This window comes from Osmerus eperlanus, chromosome 15 (genome assembly GCF_963692335.1).
Source record: "Osmerus eperlanus chromosome 15, fOsmEpe2.1, whole genome shotgun sequence".
Lineage (NCBI taxonomy): Eukaryota > Metazoa > Chordata > Actinopteri > Osmeriformes > Osmeridae > Osmerus > Osmerus eperlanus.
In genome coordinates, this window is record NC_085032.1 from 16,425,761 (window position 1) to 16,445,909 (window position 20,149).

General features: G+C 46.7%; 1 protein-coding gene across 9 annotated transcripts in view; it reads left to right on the plus strand.

Annotated features, from left to right (window-relative positions):
• The window catches only part of LOC134034705 (microtubule-associated protein 4), a 47,439-nt gene extending 36,619 nt beyond the window's left edge, over nucleotides 1–10,820 (plus strand). For 3 of the 9 annotated variants that reach the window (XM_062479244.1, XM_062479248.1, XM_062479249.1), the window contains 11 exons: nucleotides 754–1,772; nucleotides 2,196–2,432; nucleotides 3,582–3,756; nucleotides 3,899–3,961; nucleotides 5,012–5,292; nucleotides 6,296–6,352; nucleotides 7,628–7,720; nucleotides 8,589–8,670; nucleotides 8,756–8,862; nucleotides 9,688–9,862; nucleotides 10,118–10,261. In XM_062479244.1, coding sequence (XP_062335228.1) covers nucleotides 754–1,772; nucleotides 2,196–2,432; nucleotides 3,582–3,756; nucleotides 3,899–3,961; nucleotides 5,012–5,292; nucleotides 6,296–6,352; nucleotides 7,628–7,720; nucleotides 8,589–8,670; nucleotides 8,756–8,862; nucleotides 9,688–9,862; nucleotides 10,118–10,125 — 2,297 coding nt within the window. In that variant the 3' untranslated portion in view covers nucleotides 10,126–10,261. The other 6 variants (XM_062479250.1, XM_062479247.1, XM_062479245.1 and 3 more) reach the window with 6 other exon arrangements.
• Nucleotides 10,821–20,149: the final 9,329 nt, after the last annotated feature.

The following is a 20,149-nucleotide window of genomic DNA, read 5'->3' on the forward strand; positions in this document are numbered from 1 at the left end:
TAACGACGACTATTGATTGTGTTTCCTGGGGACCAGGCCACTATCTTCCTTTTACCTTTCTCATCCTGCCACAATTCTCAATCCATCAATTCAATTTGCCGGATGCCCATGACGGTGTCACATGGTGCAGGGGGTGATGAACAGGAGTGACATTTAGACCAGACCGTTTCAGTGACTTGAATACGACATATTGAGTGAACGATGGAAAATCACTTCAAATGACCTTACTGGAATCATGATCCTTATACAATGTCTGTCTATAACTAAGATCTAAACTCAGCTAATTAATTCAGTTCAGTCATTTAATTAATGTAGCCTATCATTTATACACAATCTCCCCCAGGCTAATGGTTTGTTCACACTGAAAGCGAAGCGAGTCTTTCACGCGAATGTAGCAAATTTTCGCTTTGCGTTCATTTGTGTTTATTCGCGCGAATCGCTAGGAGACCAACCGTTTTTTTCGGCATCAACCATGTTCGAAATGACTTCAATAAACGAATACGAAGTAGTGTCGTATGGCAGAGGACGCCCACAGACGGCTCCAATACTGCTGCCCTCCATTTCTTCCAAAACGTCACTGACATCTCAACATTGATAAACTTGAACATTTTCAACGAAAGATGCGATAGACTTGACTTTACACGTAAATCGTCGTGCGAATTCGATTCACCTTCGGTGTGAACACAGCATTAAGATGTTTTAGACGAGGAATGGAAATTCAATTGTTTCTTTCTTATTTTGTGTTTGTAACAGTCATCAAATCAGAGAAGATGGACAAGCCTGAGAAGGAAGAGAAGATAGACACGTTTGACATGTTTGAGAATCTGGACCAGGTGGAGACCAAGGGCGTCACGGTGAAGTTTGACTCTGCGATGGGAGAGAAAACACATGCTACGGAGAAGAAGGAGGAGGAGAGGATGCACAATACTGAGAAGGTGCTAGTAACAGAGAAGTCTGGTGTGGTGCAGAACGTTGACCTGATAGAAAAAATTGACATGGCAGAGAAAATCAAAAAGATGGATAAAGATCAGAAGATGGACAAGGAAGAGAAGAAGGACAATGAAGAGAGAAACGTAGAGCAGGTAGTAGATCAAATGGAGAAAGTACAAAGTTCTGTCAGGGTCGAGGAGGCTCCGGGGAAACCTGAAACAGCCTTCAAGTCGGACGCGTCCGACCCGAGGAAGACACAGCCTGAGGAGGAGAAGAAGGTTGTCGTGGGAACTGCAGGAGAAGACAAGAAACGGGAGCCTGACAAGGTTGAGAAGGATCTCAAAGACAAGAAACCAGAGGTGGACCAGCAAGTGAAGGTTGAGAAGGATCTGAAAGACAAGAAACCAGAGGTGGACCAGCAGGTGAAGGTTGAGAAGGATCTCAAAGACAAGAAACCAGAGGTGGACCAGCAAGTGAAGGTTGAGAAGGATCTGAAAGACAAGAAACCAGAGGTGGACCAGCAGGTGAAGGTTGAGAAGGATCTGAAAGACAAGAAACCAGAGGTGGACCAGCAGGTGAAGGTTGAGAAGGATCTGAAAGACAAGAAACCAGAGGTGGACCAGCAGGTGAAGGTTGAGAAGGATCTGAAAGACAAGAAACCAGAGGTGGACCAGCAGGTGAAGGTTGAGAAAGCGGAGGACAAGACGAGTGCTGAGAAGAAAGAGAAGACAGCTAAAGCTGACGGCGTTGAGAAGGCAAAAAAGACGTCTAGTAAGCCCTCAACCAATGGGAGCAGTGCTGCACTGAGCAAGGACCCGCCCAGCCCAGACAAGAAGCCCAAGGTAGGTCAGGCCAGGGGAGCGCTCTCTCCTACACCCGTGTTAGTGGGAACACATGAAGGGTACATGAGTACGGGCGTATCCTAGTGTTGCTGTAGGATAGATCATCATTCATGCTGGTGTTTGCTGCTGCCTGTATGGAAATACTACGGTACTGCTGCGATTCACTCATCTGTAACATCAGAGCAATATCAGCATCGTTCCAGTGCTGATTAACCTGATATAATAACTAATTGTCATTTTATCATTTACGATAAGTGCTGCTTTTTCTGCTTCCTTCACCTGCTGTTATCATGTGTTCTCCATCTGTTACCATGGTGTTCTCCATTGTTTGTTTGATTTAATTTTTTAATTTTTAATTACTCGTTTTTCCCTCTTTTCTTTTGCTGTCCGTGTGTCTGGTGCGCTTCCCATTTCATCTCGCAGACTGTTGCCGGGACAACTAAACCAAGCGCCGCCGCAGCCAAGCCCCGGCCGAGCTCGGCGACAGTTGCCACAACGACCGCCCCCAAGCGCCCCGCCCCCTCCTCCACCTCCGCTGCCCTCGTAAAAAAAATGCCCGCCCCCAAGGCGTCTGCCCCGCCCCCTGGCACCAAAAAAACCTCCACCGCAGGGAGCCGCCCCCCTTCCGCCACCCTGGCACCCCGGGACGTTAAACCCAAGGTGAGTTACACCCCCTTTTAGCGGGACTTAGAGGGTCCCGACACCCCCTTAGGGGGTATCTAACCCCTCCATTGATGGTCCCTCTCTGCCCCCTCTATGCCAGCTGTCCCTCACACAGGAAGTGGCACACCTGGAAACCAGAGCTGGCTTCCTCTCTGCCTCTCTACCTATCTACCTCTCTACTTCTCTGCCTCTCTATCTCTCTGCCTCTGCCTCTCTACCTCTCTGCCTCTCTACCTCTCTGCCTTTACCTCTCTGCCTCTACATCTCTGCCTCTCTGCCTCTACCTCTCTGCCTCTCTACCTGTCTATCTCTCTGCCTCTCTACCTCTCTGCCTTTACCTCTCTGCCTCTACCTGTCTACCTCTCTACCTCTCTGCCTCTCTACCTCTCTGCCTTTACCTCTCTGCCTCTACATCTCTGCCTCTCTGCCTCTACCTCTCTGCCTCTCTACCTGTCTATCTCTCTGCCTCTCTACCTCTCTGCCTTTACCTCTCTGCCTCTACCTGTCTGCCTCTCTACCTCTCTGCCTCTCTACCTCTCTACCTCAGCTGCCCTCTGTTCAGTTGAGGAGGGAGCAGCACAGACACCCACATCTGACCTCATAAACACCTCTTCTTCTCTCGTCCCTGAGCCCAGGCACAGTTGTGTGTGTGTTTAAGTACTGTGAGATCACCCTGTAAGCAACATGCTGTACAGTAGCATGCGGTCAGGATTGTCCACTCTCTATCGCCCTCTACTGGTGGCCTCTTTAACTGCAGAAAGTGCAGTTAGCTGGTAAATTAAACATTTCCTTCATCTAAATAAGGCCCTTTGGGCTTTGGGTGAGTCACTTATTGCGCGTGCAGAGTTGCCTATATAGAGCAGTGCATGATGTGAATGCTCTGGATAGGAACACTGGACTCTGAATGTTGTACTAAAAGACCCAGCAGCAGGAATCCTACATGATAACCATCTAAAGGATGACTTGATTTAGTATTACATTTGATCTGCTTACATGCACTCTCAGTACTTCATTGCAGATGTGAAGTGTTCCTCTCTCTATCTCTCTATCTCTCTATGTCACTCTCTCTCTCTCTCTCTCTCTATGTCACTCTCTCTCTTTTTCTTTCTCTGTATCACTCTCTTCTAACCTCTCCCCCCCTCTCAGACCCCCACAGAGAAGCGCCCCTCAGGGCCGTCTGGCATCGCCCCCCTTCCCTCTCGGACCGCCACGGCGACCAAGAACGGCACCGTCACCACGGCGACCGCTAAAGCTGCTACGTTGACTCGCGCTCCGCTGGCCTCTCGCACGGCCTCCAGCGCCACAGCCAAGCGGCCCCCGGGTGAGGCCCTGAGGGAGGCCCCGAGGCCCCAAGGCCCTCACACACACCCCCATGCACCATCACACACACACATATGTAATCAAACAGGTTTACAGATGCAGTCTTCACAGCTGTAATTCCAGTGTTGTTCTGTATCAATCAGCCACAAAGACCAACAGCAAACCAGGAGAGGACACCAAACCTGGCACCCTGAAGACAACAACAGGTACTGGAGCCCTCTCCATCCCTCTATCTCTCCTCTCCATCCCTCTATCTCTCCTCTCCATCCCTCTCTCTCTCTCTATCCCTCTCTCTTCTCTCCATCCCTCTCTCTATCTCTCTCTCCCTCTTCTCTCCATCCCTCTATCTCTCTCTCCATCCCTCTATCTCCCCTCTCCATCCCTCTCTCTCCTCTCTATCTCTCTCTATCCCTCTCTTCTCTCCATCCCTCTCTCTATCCCTCTCTTCTCTCCATCCCTCTCTCTATCTCTCTCTCCCTCTTCTCTCCATCCCTCTCTCTATCTCTCTCCTCAATTTCCCAGAATATCCCAGTAATAATAACACAGCAACAAAGCCTCACCTTGACAAAGCTGTGGAGAGGGAGAGGCAGAGAGGGAGAGGCGGAGAGGCAGAGAGGGAGGGAGAGGCAGAGAGGGAGGGAGAGGCAGAGAGGGAGAGGCAGAGTTGAAAACCTTGACACAGCACAGTGTGGATTAGTGTCTCAGCATCCACCAGTGTTGACAGGAAGTAGTCATCCTGAGTGGAAGTACAGCACACTCTCTCACAGTCTCTCTCATAGGATTGCATAACAGGACAGGGAAAAGCACTTTCAATTCACACGCAGAGACGAGGATGGGATCAGAGTCTTTCAGCTCAGGGATCGGGCTTGGGGGGGAGTGGGAGCTTAACTGAAGTGAGTTTCTGATGCCACGTTCACGAGCTCACAAGGAGAAACTGCAAACGTTAGGCTTTGTTGTTGTGCTACCAGGGAACGGGATGTCTTACAGAAGTCACACAATCCCCTCCCTGCTACTTCAGAAATTCAGAGCCAGGCTTCAGCTTCAGAGCCAGGCTTCAGCTTCAGAGCCAGGCTTCAGCTTTGAACCATCCCCCAGGGGATTAACAACCTCTCTTCCTCTCCTGTCCTCCTCTCCTGTCCTCCTCTCCTGTCCTCCTCTCCTGTCCTCCTCTCCTGTCCTCCTCTCCTGTCCTCCTCTCCTGTCCTCCTCTCCTGTCCTCCTCTCCTGTCCTCCTCTCCTGTCCTCCTCTCCTCCAGTGGACTCGGCCCGGCCCAGGCCCAGCCTCGCCCGTAGCTCCACGGCCTCCAGCCCCTCCGGTCCCACCAGCCGTGCCCGCCCAGCCCCCAAGCCCGCCGTGCCCGCCTCCTCCACCGCCACCGGGCCGGACAGGAAGCCCCCGGTGCCCCGTGCCCCCCGGCCCAGCACCACCGCTGGCACCGCCCCCCGGCCCAGCACCGCCCCCGCCCCGGATGTCCGCAACGCCCGCTCCAAGATCGGCTCCACCGACAACATGAAGCACCAACCTGGAGGGGGCAAGGTACAACCGTGGGGAGTGGGGGAGGGGTAGGGTGAGGACAGGGGAGAGTGCTGCTAGGTGGGGGGAGGGGTGGGTAGGGTGAGGGGTAGGGGCTGGGTGCTAGGTGGGGGTAGAGGCTGGGTGCTAGGTGGGGGTAGAGGCTGGGTGCTAGGTGGGGGTAGAGGCTGGGTGCTAGGTGGGGGTAGGGTGAGGGGTAGGGGCTGGGTGCTAGGTGGGGGTAGGGTGAGGGGTAGGGGCTGGGTGCTAGGTGGGGGTAGGGTGAGGGGTAGGGGCTGGGTGCTAGGTGGGGGTAGGGTGAGGGGTAGGGGCTGGGTGCTAGGTGGGGGTAGGGTGAGGGGTAGAGGCTGGGTGCTAGGTGGGGGTAGGGTGAGGGGTAGGGGCTGGGTGCTAGGTGGGGGTAGGGTGAGGGGTAGAGGCTGGGTGCTAGGTGGGGGTAGGGTGAGGGGTAGAGGCTGGGTGCTAGGTAGGTAGGTAACCATGTTTACAGAAACATGGGTTAACAGCACACTTCTTACTCCCTGAGTAGCACCTTAGTCAGTTTCTGTTCCTGTTCAGTCTCCTGTGGAACGCTGCCCTGCACACTGCCCTCACAGCACCTTAGTCAGTTTCTGTTCCTGTTCAGTCTCCTGTGGAACGCTGCCCTGCACACTGCCCTCACAGTTAAACACCCCCATTTCAGCCGTCCATTTGATCTGTCTCCAAGTTGTGTACATCTTTTCATCTGCCTCCCTCCATTCGTCCTGCTGTCACTCCCCCCTTCCTCCCGTCCCTGTGGCTGGCTGCGTCTCCTGGTAGAGAGATCCCTCTGGTGAACCCGCCCCATGGGGGAACATTCACTCTGCTGCATGGCTGTGTCCACAAGGGCTGTGGGATTGATCAAGATCAAATTAATTAAGCTGCTGGGTACCAAATGGTTTAGTGTACCTCATTACCCTCCTCTCTCCTCCTCCCCTTCCTCCTCCTCCCTCTGTGATATTGATCTAGTGGGGCTTGTCTCCTCCAGGTGTCTGGTGCTTTGGGTAAGACTGACTCCTCCTCCAAGGAGACCAGCCAGGGCAAAGTGAGTTCACCCACCGACACCCTCATTATCTTCATGATCTCTCTCTCTCTCTCTCTCTCTCTCTCTCTCTCTCTCTCTCTCTCTCTCTCTCTCTCTCTCTCTCTCTCTCTCTCTCTCTCTCTCTCGTCTCCTTTCCCTCATCTCTCTCCATGCATCATCCTCTCTCTGTTTCACTGTCTTCCATTGCATACATGACCTTTCCATGACAATACAGATGTCTGCCCTTTCATGTTCATTTGTTACCTCAAACATGGATCTGGTGCACACACTTTCACATGATCCAGATGACACACTGTCACATGATCCAGATGACACGCGTTCACATGATCCAGATGACACACTGTCACATGATCCAGATGACACACTGTCACATGATCCAGATGACACACTGTCACATGATCCAGATACTGGAGCTTCGACGGCACCTTGGAGCTCCCAGAGTCTACTTAGGGTGAACTGGTCTCTGAGGAAACAGTTTGGATTTCTTCAGGTCTCTAACAGTTTTCACTTCTGTACAAGGGTAAACAAACATTTGTTTGAAGCAAAATCGTCCTGCGTCATGAGAAATGTCACGTAAATGATTTCCAGTTTCTCATTCCTGGTCACTTTTTTTATTAAGTTACACTTTAACAAAAAGACAATTCATAAGCACGTCAGTGGATTGTCAGCTAAATTACGAGCTTCCACAAGGTCAATGACGCTCATAGAAAAGGTAGTAAATGCAACGTTAGGATGGACTAACCTTCAAGCTAATGCTTCCAACCAGCCAGGCTGCAGGCAACACTGCTGCTAGCTCCCTGTTGCAGACCTGAGCCAGACAGCAGGTCCTATGAAATCAGCTCTCAGTTACGGCCTGTCGAGTTATGTCTTGTTAAACCTGTGAATACAGCCCTCCACCTAACCAGAGCAGCTCTGGGGACTCCTGAGGCTGTCGGGGGTCTGAGCTGTAGAGTGTGTGTGGATGTTGAGATGATGCCACAAACTACTTAATTCTGTCTTTTCAGGACTGTATGGGTGCTTGTTACCTCCCTGTCTAACCCCCACTGCCTTGGTTTTATTAACCCTCAGTTTATTCAGTGGATGGAAGGTGCTGTGTTGTGTCTGTTTTTAGCATGCGTGCATGTGGACACCTCCTGAGTGGCTTCTACAAGCTCCTGCCCTCTCTTTCTCCTTCATCTTTCCTTTCCCGTCCTCTCCTCTTTGCCTCTAACCTTTAACCCCTGGTGGTGACCCCCCCCCCCCTCTGCTCTCTCCTGCTGTGCTGTATTTGTGTAGGTTCAGATAGTCTCCAAAAAACTGGACTTCAGCCATATAACGTCTCGTTTGGGCTCCAAGGACAATATGAAGCATGTCCCTGGAGGAGGGAAAGTAAGTACTGGAGTGCGCTTTAGCTTCGATGGCCATCCACACCCCCGCACACCAGCTATCAGGACGCGGCCGTGTGGGGGTGTCCTGGCTGGGACACTGCAGGACAGCAGCCACAGACCAGCAGAAGCATGAGACGTTAGGAGAGGCCTTTAAATATGACCATTTCTCTCTGTTGCTGTGATAGGAAATAAGTCGTTCAAAATTGATCGGCGAGTGTGTTCCCCAGTGCATTTTAATCAAGTCAATGAAAATAATAATCGTGACAGTTCATATATTTGATAATAGCGTTTTGGGATCAGCAAAATCATCATTAATTGAAGCATGAAGGCTTTGCCCATAAGAGCATTTAAGGAAGTAGTCAATCATAATCCGGATTTATTAATTCACCTGGAAGAACCTTGGCCACAGGTGCAGTTGTGTGTTGTGGTTTGAACAGCATGTTAGCTAGCAGCCCTCCTTAGATCCCCGCTAACTGTCCTTGCCTTGAGCTCTTCTTCTCTCTGTCTCTAACTAACCTAACACCAATCAGAACACTTTCTTAATGACCTCAGACTCTGGCCTCTGGTTGGCTCTCTTCACACAGGCTTTCTGTTTCGATTTATTCTCATCCTGTTGCTGTCGTGGATAACATATTCCAACACGTTCACTTAGCAGACGCCTTCATCCACAGTGATGTACAGGAGCCTGCGATCTCTTACTGCCGCATGGCAATACCCCCCCACAGAGGATGGCTGACGGGTTGGGTTACAAAATGGTGACAGACGGTTCTGAATGAATGGTTCACAGAGATGCGAGGATGTCTTAGCAAGACAGCTTGGTCCTCAGCTGGTTGTTCAGTGTGACAGTTGGTTGTTGTTTTTGTTTCCAGGTTCAGATACTCAGTAAGAAGGTTGACTTGAGCAAAGTGACGTCAAAGTGTGGTTCTAAGACCAACATCAAACACAAACCAGGTAGGGAAAGGAAGGAAGACCAGGTTCCATACTTGACTGTTTTACCCAGGTCTACATCCTGACGCAGTGACTGTACGTCCTCTAGGTGGCGGCGATGTCAAGCTTGAGGCGCACAAAGTGAACTTCAAGGCCCAGTCCAAGGTTAGCTCAACGGATAACCTCAATCATGCACAAGGTGGTGACAACGCCAAGGTGAGACTGTGTGTTAGACCAGTGTACCATTGTAGAATTGCATTACACATAGTTTGACCCATTAAAATGCAACCACCCTCAGTTAGCAGAGTACTGTATATAAGGGTTCAATCAAAACTATTGCGCCACAAACACTAAAATCATTATGCAATAGCTGACGTCACGCCGCGGTCAGATGTTGTGTCACAGAAAAGGGGCGTAGTTCGGCCCGAGTCCTAGACTACTTTAATTACATAATAACCACATTATCAAGGACTGGAGTGAGTTATTGCTAGCATATATAAATGTGTATATATGTATGTGTATATATATATTTACACAAATACTCTATTTTCCAACGGTGGAGAGCGTTATATTGATTTCATTATTTGCCATTTAGTTAGCTCGCTAACTTTGTTTGCTAGCTTGCTACTATTGTATCGTAGGTCGAAGTTAAATGTTCCCATTTTGTTAGCTAGCTTTAGCTTTTAACTACGATAGTTAACAAAGTTAACTATCGTAGTTTCTTAGGCTAACAAACGCAGAGTGATGCTGAATTGTGCAAAGGAGCTAGACGTTTTAGTTGTGGTATGAACCAGAGAGCTTGATTGAGCTATTCATTTTTATAAATATTAATATTCTTTAAGAAATATCATACACACGGAAATGCTTGTTGAGGTGATAGGGTTAGGGTTAATAGGGTTAGGGTTAATAGGGTTAGGGTTAATAGTCACACGTTATGATGAACCAACTGGGCTACACACACACTCACACACCTACACACACACACAGATACCATTAGCAGCAGCTTCACCCTCAGCTAACACCCAGCTGACATGGTTCCAGGCTGAGGGGAGGCAGGACATGGCAGAGGGGACGGGGGCTGCACATGGGGCTTCCCCTGGTCCGGCCCCAGCCTCACAGCCAGGGCAGCCAGCCAGCCCGGCCCAGGAGAATGGGCTGAAGGAGGGCCCGCCCTGTGGGAGCCAGGGCCTACAGGACTCACTCATCCCAGAGACAAGTGAGTGCAGCTCCACCAGTATCTCACCATGTGGCCCCAGCGCTCTCTTCCCCCTTCAGGGATCATGTAGTCACAAATATTCAGGCAGGATGGATTCACTGTGTCATCTTGAATGTGTGATCTGTTTGCTGAAAGAAGACCTATTTCCATGTATTTTGTGACGTTTGCGTGTTTATATGACTTGTGTTAATCATCCGTCTTGTGTGTGTGTGCAGTCCCTGACCACCATGTCATCTTTGACTTCTTATTTTGCAGGCATCTAATTCTGCATTTTTACTATCACTCCACCCTCTGTCTCTCCCCCCTTCTTTCCACCTCTCCTCCCCTCCCTACTCTCGTTCTCTCTTCCTTTTCTCCATTTCTCTCACTTCCCCCCCCCCCCTCTCTTCATCCCTCCTGCTACAGATTGAGTCCTTCAAGCTCAACTTCTCACACGGACCACGGCGCTGACATCATTTCCTGGCCTGCCCCGGAAGACTGCCTCCCAATAATCCACGCCCGCCCCCCCCATCAACGCTTCCTTTCCCCCAAGGACTTCCTGGCTAGCGCCAGCTCCCCCCACCCCCCCCCATCACTGGAGCCAGGGGGCAATACTTACAAGAACTATACTCATAACCCCTACATCCCTCACCCCCACCCCATCATACCACCTTTAGCATCTCCTCCATGCCCCATCCGATGACAGGATCATGTCATGTTTACTCTCGTCTCTCTCCTGCTGTCCTGCATCCCCTGGCAGCGAGGCTGACGTTGTAAATGTAACAAGAGCAGGGTGAGGAACAGGGGTTGAGTGTTGGTTCAGATGGATCGCTCTGCCCTGGTGATGGACCGACCTGATTCTTTTTCTCCACACCTTAGATAAACAACAACAACAACGTTCATGTAGAACAGCCCCCCCCCCAACCCACCCCTCCTGCACCCCACCCCTCCTGCCCCCACCCCTCCTACACCCTCCACCCCTCCTGCACCCACCCCTCCTACACCCTCCACCCCTCCTGCACCCACCCCTCCTACACCCTCCACCCCTCCTACACCCTCCACCCCTCCTGCACCCACCCCTCCTACACCCTCCACCCCTCCTGCACCCCACCCCTCCTGCACCCACCCCTCCTACACCCTCCACCCCTCCTGCACCCCACCCCTCCTGCACCCACCCCTCCTACACCCTCCACCCCTCCTGCCCCCACCCCTCCTGCACCCACCCCTCCTACACCCTCCACCCCTCCTGCACCCCACCCCTCCTGCCCCCACCCCTCCTACACCCTCCACCCCTCCTGCACCCACCCCTCCTACACCCTCCACCCCTCCTGCCCCCACCCCTCCTGCCCCCACCCCTCCTGCCCCCACCCCTCCTGCACCCACCCCTCCTGCACCCACCCCTCCTACACCCTCCACCCCTCCTGCCCCCACCCCTCCTACACCCTCCACCCCTCCTGCCCCCACCCCTCCTGCACCCACCCCTCCTACACCCTCCACCCCTCCTGCCCCCACCCCTCCTACACCCTCCACCCCTCCTGCCCCCACCCCTCCTACACCCTCCACCCCTCCTGCCCCCACCCCTCCTACACCCTCCACCCCTCCTGCACCCACCCCTCCTACACCCTCCACCCCTCCTGCACCCACCCCTCCTACACCCTCCACCCCTCCTGCACCCACCCCTCCTACACCCTCCACCCCTCCTGGACCTATGGCTTTCCTGGATGCAAAGTAGCATGTGTAGCACCCATTTCCGTGTGACCATACGGGGCTAGCGTGTGTTCCCCATCCCTCACCCCCTCCATCCCCATCCACAGCCTGAGTCCACACCCACTTATTCTGACTCCCTCTGTCTTCACTATCCACCATAAGAGCAAGAACAAAAGTAGTACATTAATAGTTGACTGTTTGAACTGTAGGATATTTAACTCTCTCTCTTTAATCTCTGTGTTTGTGATGATGTGTTTGAGTGAATACTGTAACTTTAAGCTTTTGGTGTTTCTGTTCTGTTTACTTTCTCTCTGGTTTCTTTTCCTCTTCAGCTGTGGTTTAAGCTTTTTTCAAAATGTCTCTTTTCTCTCTTGTACAAGCAATACATTGAATGGTCTATCTACCCATAGGACTCAGAAATACACGCACACGTTTTTCAAAATCAAAGGCACACAGTCATGAAAACGCAACTGTATTCAAGGATTACAGAGACAGGAAGGATGGCTTAAGAGGGAGATGGAAGTTGTCAGGTGTGAGGAGAGACGGGCTTATGCTTAGAGAAGATGATCAGTCTTGTAAGGCAGCGAGTTGGGATAAACACAAAAGGAATCAGATTAGGATCTAGCTTGAGAATTGTTTAGTACTGAAATGCAGTACATTAGGACTTGAATGTGCATGAATGCTAGGGAGGCAGGTGTCTAGGAAGTTGGTGGAGCTGTGTGTCTTGACTGTGCCTCTTGTCCTGCTTACCTGAAACTAAGATGAGACTGGGTCTGACAGCTTCCGCTAAAGGGCCCTCGACTATGAAGACACGGACAGACAGAATGTCATAGTTCAACATGAAACTGTTCAAGCCGCCTGGTGTTGCTGTTGTGAGGACCTATATAACTTCTTCTTGTGTTTGTGACTAATTATGGTTGTTGTCCCTTCCCAGGTGTTTTTGAGGGTAATGGAAACAGTTTTTTGGCAGTTGATATCATAAATGGTTCTGCAGATTAAACAGGACCTGTCTTGTCAGGGTATCGGAAGACTTGTGGCTTATTTCACTCTTGTAGCAATGTATCCAACTATTGCCTCCAATTGCCTTTTAGTGCATGGCCAGATGATATGTTGCAGAACAGGGATCCTGTTTGCATTATGACTTGCAGTGTCGTGCATACAGTCTCTTTAATACTTGGATCAGTTCTAGACAGTAGTGCATCTTTCCTTATTATTGCTTTTGTTTAAAATAACAAGAAGCATTAAGGCTATGTGGGGCAGCCCTTTTTATTCTGTATGTTTTAAAACGTAATCATTTAACTCGTTATCTTTACAATTTCATATCCGAATAGCGACAGTACTTGATGCCTCTTCTAATGATCAAGAAGAATGCGAGAATCAGATTTGTTTTTATTTTATAAAGGCACCTTAAAGCTTGAGAGTATCAAAGAGGGTTCCCTGGGATGGAGTTTGTTATATAGAACCCCTGAATTAATGAAGAGGATGAAGTTTGTTATATAGAACCCCTGAATTAATGAAGAGGATGGAGTTTGTTATATAGAACCCCTGAATTAATGAAGAGGATGGAGTTTGTTATATAGAACCCCTGAATTAATGAAGAGGATGGAGTTTGTTATATAGAACCCCTGAATTAATGAAGGATGGAGTTTGGAAAACATTCATCAATCATCAAAGAATTGCATCAGTGGCTTCCCATTAGCCCTTAAATCCTTAAATGAGTGTCCAACTAAGTCAAATTAAATATAGTACCTGCTATCAAAATGATTGAAAATAATCCCTTAATTAAACCTGCTAAAGAAATCCTGGTTTATTATGAGGATAGGCAATAACTTTTTCACGTGTTGTTTTGAAAGTTCAAAAGAGGTTTGTAGATGTGAATGTTTGAGTGGTTTTATATTGTGGCTTTCAGATCAGTACAGAGCAGCACCTCACCCATGGTTCATAACAGTGCTTCTTGTGCCACCCATTCCTCGCCTAACTAAAGTTGTCCCTATTGTAACTGTGCCTGTTTGCAGACAATTTTACTATTGAAGTTTTCTACCCAGATATTTTACAAATTGCACTGCCCTCCTCAAAGTCACAGTTGTATATAAATATTTCACTCTGCATCTCCACCAGAACAGACAGACAAACAAAGGGGTGTTGTAAGGATGTCTAGTGTATGTCCATGTAACTTTAATAGTTTTAATGTTAAGGACTGTATTATTATTATTATCAAGCAAGTTCACCTTTTCCACATGAAAAGGGCTGCTGAAGTGAATGTTTTTGAGGTATAATGTACTAAAGACTCAACTCTGTGTGTATGACGTGTTTCATTAGCTACGTGCAGGATGGCTGTGTGGGCAGGGAATGGCGAAGGGGTTATATATATATATATATATATATATATATATATATATATATACACACACATACCTGGGAACTCTGTTAAAGGCTAGTTTGTGCAATTCTCTAGATTTGTTAACAGCCTGGTTTTCACAAAATTCTGTAAAGTAGTAACTATTACTTAACCATCATCCATACCCACAAGCGCAGTCTTAAGACGCTAAAATAATGCTATTTTCAGGAACAAAAACAGATGCACATGTGAAGACCTCACACAGGTATGAAAACACGCCAGCAGGGAGGGTTCGAAGCAGACGAGTGTGCCGTCGCTGTCAGGCCCTCCTCTAAACGCTGGGATTGACAGCACAGGTCAGGAACTTTCATTTGGAAGTATCATCACTCAGCCCACTGAAACACATATACAAGTGTCTATACACACCATACAAGTGTGTATGGCAACTTAATCATCCACACAACCCCAGGGAGGTGTCTGCCCAAAGGCATCATTGTGTGAGACTAACTGTTTGGCTTGTTTAACAAGAGCTCCTCAGTGATCCATCAGAGCTCCATAGATCTGTGTCCACTGCTAGCGTGCGTTTGTACTACGAGTAATGACCTACTTAAAAGCATGCAGAAACCTATGGGATGTGTTCCGTAGAGTAATGTCATTTGCAGAATTTGTCATTTTCAATTTCTTTTTTTTTAATTCTTTTTTTGTTTTTCATTAATTCTGACTTTTATTTTTTGGGTTTGAAAGAAGTGTTTTATTGTGGTTATTTGTTAATTAGTGATGTGATTATTAAACATGAAATAAAATAATGTTTAAGATGTTTTGGCTGCCTTGAAATATATTCTCCACATTGGGTTTAAAGGGAGAGTGCGCGCCGCGGGGACGGAGTTTGAAAGCTCATGTTTTAACCCGGTAATACTAGCGTCACATATATGTTATCGTTCGAATGTGTCGTGAGCCTGTTTAAGGAGAGCCTGTCCACTCCCTATTAAGCCCCATTGTACCAATTTGGTTGCAGTTCCATCAGAGTTCCACTGGGGGTGATTGCGAGCAAGTGCATGCTGAATGGGAGTCTATGGCGCTAAACGGCTAAATGTGTATCTTTCGCCTGATTGTCGTTGAGAAATCTCATATTTGATTGTAGTTTGTGCATTTTAAACATGTATTATAGGTCGAAAGTTGAATGAACGAGTACTTATGTCCTTTCAATTTCTTACAGGGTGAGTTGTTGCCCATAACACGCTAGCATTCTGCTAATGAATGCTGATTGGCTAGTGAAGGACTGACTACGACCAGAGATCCCGCTTGATTAGCCTGACGTCATACTTATAATTCTAGTCAGAATATGAGTCTGAAACCGCCCCGTTGGGCTGAGTATGGGGCGTGTTTCAACCGAAAAAAATGCCTCTTCGCTCAATTGGATAGACCTACAACCAATCAGAGCAACTTAGTATGTTGGGAGTCAGGTGGCTGAGCGGTTAGGGAATCGGGCTAGTAATACGAAGGTTGCCAGTTTGATTCCTGGTCGTGCCAAATGACGTTGTGTCCTTGGGCAAGGCACTTCACCCTACTTGCCTCGGGGGAATGTCCCTGTACTTACTGTAAGTCGCTCTGGATAAGAGCGTCTGCTAAATGACTAAATGTAAATGTTAACTTTCACCGAATCCCGTAGGAAGGACGGCAAAAACATATTTTCAAACGACAAATGCCTTGATCGCGTTCCTGTGTCCCTCTTTCAAATTTAATGCGCTGTCGATGTCTTCTAAAACAGACTCGATGGCAGAATCATCACATCTCAGCTCTCCAGCGGCAGCCATGTTTGTTGAAAACAAATTCATCCCAAGCGCTCTTTGACGTGGTTGATTACGTTACTGTTGATCATCTGTCCATCATCGTATAAAGCCCGCCCTGACAATTTGATTGGTCCGAACAGCTCCTGTTCGGACATACTTTTTCCCCAACTGAGCGATCCCAGACCCAACTTCCCAACCAAATTTTTAGGGGGGGCGGGGCTAAGTTGGGCTGGCAGCCAGGCTACCGCTTGATGGCATCCGAAGAAGAATCAGAATGTCAGAGCATTGGCAACATTAGCAACAACATTAGCAAGCCAAAACTCTTTCTAGCATGTGTATTGACAGGGAGAGCCTGACCCATAGATATTTATATATATCTATGGCCTGACCTCAAACCACTGAGACTTTAAAAAAAGGACTAAATACATTTCTTTTTAGCAGATCTTATGAGTTTTAATAATCTAATTGTATTTTATATTGATGTTTTACCTTGTTTTATCATCTTAACTGTAGCACGTTGAGATCTGCTCTCGGATGAAAGGTGCGTTAGAAATAAAATGTATTATTATTATTATACCTGTCAGCTGTGTTGTCGATGCCTTGAGAGAAAAAAGGAAGTGACCAGAGCTTGCCGTAAAGCAGTATCTCTGGTCCTACGATGTGTATGGCGTCATTTTAAAAGTCTTTTTAGAACAGAAAGGCGACTTTTAAACACTGTAACACCCAGCAGTGTGTATTTTTTTTGGCCTCCCCTTTAGAATTCATAATTCAAATTACTAGAAATTATATCCTGGGAAAAGCTTCACTCTTCATCATGTCCCTCATGCGAAGAAAGAACAAAAGGGAGAAGCAAAATCAAAAGTACATTCAGAGTTGAGTCCTTAGCACTCTTTCGTGCGTAGAAGGTACAGTAACCAAGACAACAAGAATTGCCATTACATACAGCTGGGTTAACCGTTGGTACTAACGGCACAGAATGGCAATCTTTCGATGATTTGATTCATTTTTTTCACAAGTACTGGTGAGCCATTTAATAGCACAAAGACGACAAATTGCAGTTTGTGTCAAGTTGCAGCAGTGGTAGAGCTAGGCTAGTAGTAACTGTAGTGAGATTAACGTTCGATAGACTAGCTAGAACAGTGCTCGCTAGTGTACAGTAACTGTAGCCTAGTAACTAGCCTGGTGCCTACTTACAGCTAGTAAAGTTGCTGGCCAATTCTGACAGGATTTCATTTGCAACTTTTGAAACCGATAATCAAGTTAACACATTTACATACGGTATAGAACCAATACTAGTACAGGGCTCTCAAATGTATTAAAAGTTTGATGACCATAGCTGTCAACTAAAATCAATTTGCCGTGAGACTTGAGAGCCCTTGATCTGACGCTCAGACATTACGTTAGCTCAATACAACACGGCGGCTAAAATGTAGCTACATACAATTGAGCTACAGTACTAGTATTGTTTCAAAGTACACGTAAAACAAAAGGCCTATAAGGCGTGTTTTCTGTAGATTTTTTTTTTTAATCAGTCACACATTGTTTTTATCTTACCTGGTACTGGTCTCTACTTGGATAAAACTCGCTTCTGGAAAAAAAGACACTTCATTTCAACCCTTCGCATTGGGAAATTCCAGAAGTTAACTAAGGCCAGTCTCTCCATGAAACATTTATCTGAATTTTCTCACCTCAAGGTTTTATGGTGTGTCTTCATTCTTTCCCCTCTTTATAAAGGATGGTGTATGGCTCCTTAACCCTTGTGTTATCTTCGGGTCATTCTGACCCATCAGTCATTGTGACCCACCGTCGTATTGCGACAGATTTACCGCATACAAAGACAAAGTGAAGCATTTTCTTTTAACCGTCGGGCTGTCTCAGACCCCCCACATTGCATGGTTAAAAGAAAATTATTTTAATTTGTTTTTGTATTGGGTAAAATTGGGTAAACACAACGATGGTTCGTTATGAACCTTTGGGTCATGTGACCCGAAGGCAGCACGAGGGTTAATGGAAAGAACTCATGTGATTATTATTATTATTGTAATTTAAATGTTCTTTATTTTGGGTTAGAGGTGTGGATCTATTAGACCTATAAGGTTTGTTGTTACGTGCGAGTGAGGGCGAACAATGGTAGAAATGACATACAAGGCATGGTCCTTTGTAACTACTAATTTAGCAACTTGAAAAATGAGGTGGCTTCAAAATTACAATTCATGAGGTGGCTTCATTGTGCTACTGGCAAATGTCCGAAACATTAGCTCCCTCCTCCACAGCAAAGTGTCAGACCTCTGGAGGATCCAGCTATGGGCATGATTTACCATCTACTGACATTTGACTTTGGTTTGCTGGTGGCATCCATTAAACACATGATCCTAATCAGAAATTCAGCAGAAACATCTTAAGCTTTTTCATTAATAATTTTAAAGATGAGTTTGTGCATTTTTGACTGATTTCATGATCAAGCAATAATGCAAACGTTTTTGCATATTTTAGTTGAGAGGGTTTCTTGGTAATACATCATTTTTTAGTTTATTTTTAATTCTGCCAAATACAGATATTAATTGGATATCTATGAGATATTTCATGATGCATGGTGTGAACATACCTCAACATTTAATCTGCATGATGCATATTACTGTACAGCTGTCCTTGTTTGTTTACCGTACAAGTAACCAAGAGTTCTATTGTTAGGGTACCCTTACATCCCATCTTGTTGACATTGCATTGTTTCCTTCTCTTTATCCTTGAGGATAAAGATAACCCTGTGAAATAGTTGTTAGATTCTTTCAATGGAGCGTTAAGTCCTGTGACACTTGAAGGCCAGCACCGTGGTGTTGTGAAGGTTGGGTCAGCAGATGCATGTCTGCGAATGTCTCAATGCACATAAATAGGTTTAACACAAGGAACATGACACCCTCATTGTTTGATTCATGATCACTCTAGAAAAAGACATTGTATATATGTATACATATATGTTTAGCAATTTACTGCAATTATTTTCTGTTAATGTCTCACTGCTAGTTTTATTCATTTTCTAGAAAATGTTGTAGATAATCTTATCTTATTTTGCATCCATTCAATTCTAAATTTTAAGTCTACTTCCATATAATTCCACTAAAACGCTAAGAGCTTCTTAGGAACGCTCCTAAGAAGCTCATAGCATTAAGAGCTTCTTAACGAATCTGGGAAACCCGGCCAATATCTGTAGATCTGTTTGTGAATTTGTGGGAATTAAAATATACGTTTCTAAATTAAGATATGTAGGATAAGTCATATATCTTCATTACATATGTGGCTAAATATTTGTCTTAGATTGTGAGCAGGAAGTAAATGGAACAAGGTGTTGAGGCAAGGGCCAGTAGGTCTCCAATTTACAAGTGCTAGTGTTAAAGATCAAGATAGCTGTCAGGGAAAGTGTGATCTTGTCTACAAGGTGTCAACACAGTGGCAAGTAAAGAATTACTTCCTTCAAGACCTTTGCATGGCTAATAGGGTTCTCCAATTATCCTATATAGCTGAGCATACCACTGTCTGCTGAAGGTCCCTTTCACTCTCAGCTGTCTAAGTGTCATTTGAGCCTTGACATACATGAACACATGGACTAACCTCAACCCATACTTTGATGACCATATGTCTCTGTAGGTGGACAGACTCTTCCAGGACCCCTGCCTTGCCTCCCCAGACTGGCTCACTAAGGCACATGGGTGAGTGAAAATGCTTAAGGATGCAGGGGTACTACTACAGTATATTCTTCAGGAAAGCAGAATCTTCCAGTTTGACTAGGTCATTTTTTTAAATTAAAATGCAACTGAACTACTGTTTTGAAATGACATGGTTATTATAACTCATTGGATATGATAAAGATGCAAAAAAAACAATTGCATTAGTTTTAGCCCAAAATAGCTTTTTGAGCATTATATAAATATTACGTTGGACTCATTGTTATATTTGCTGAATGTATTTAACTATGGATATTATTATATTTAACTTGAATTTAACAGTTTTGGACACCTTTTTGCAGAGAATTTTGATACTAAGGCCCAATCCCAATGCCCCCCTAAAATTTAAGCCCTGAACCCTCACAGACTTACTTAACATCTCCTAGTAAGTGATTGAGTGCAAGATAGGGGTGGGCGGATCGATCTAAAGTATCGATAGTATCAATACCAACATTGGTATCAGTATTTATCGATACTCGCGTGAAAAGATCGATACTTAAGTTTAAATTTCTCTTCTCTACATTCAGTACAAAACTCCTTTTACATCAGTGATTGTGCAAACAACGCTCCTCTTACTTCGCTCAAGCTCACTTTGCCCCTCCCCCGTCTCCCCTGCTATGCTGTGAGTTGTTGCCGGCGTGCACGTGCAGTACATGACTCAGTCAGCAGCACACTGATGGCTGCACAATGGCAGAGAGAAAGAGAAGCTCAGGTTCTCAACTAATTAAAGGAAAAAATCATTAAAGCATTCAAT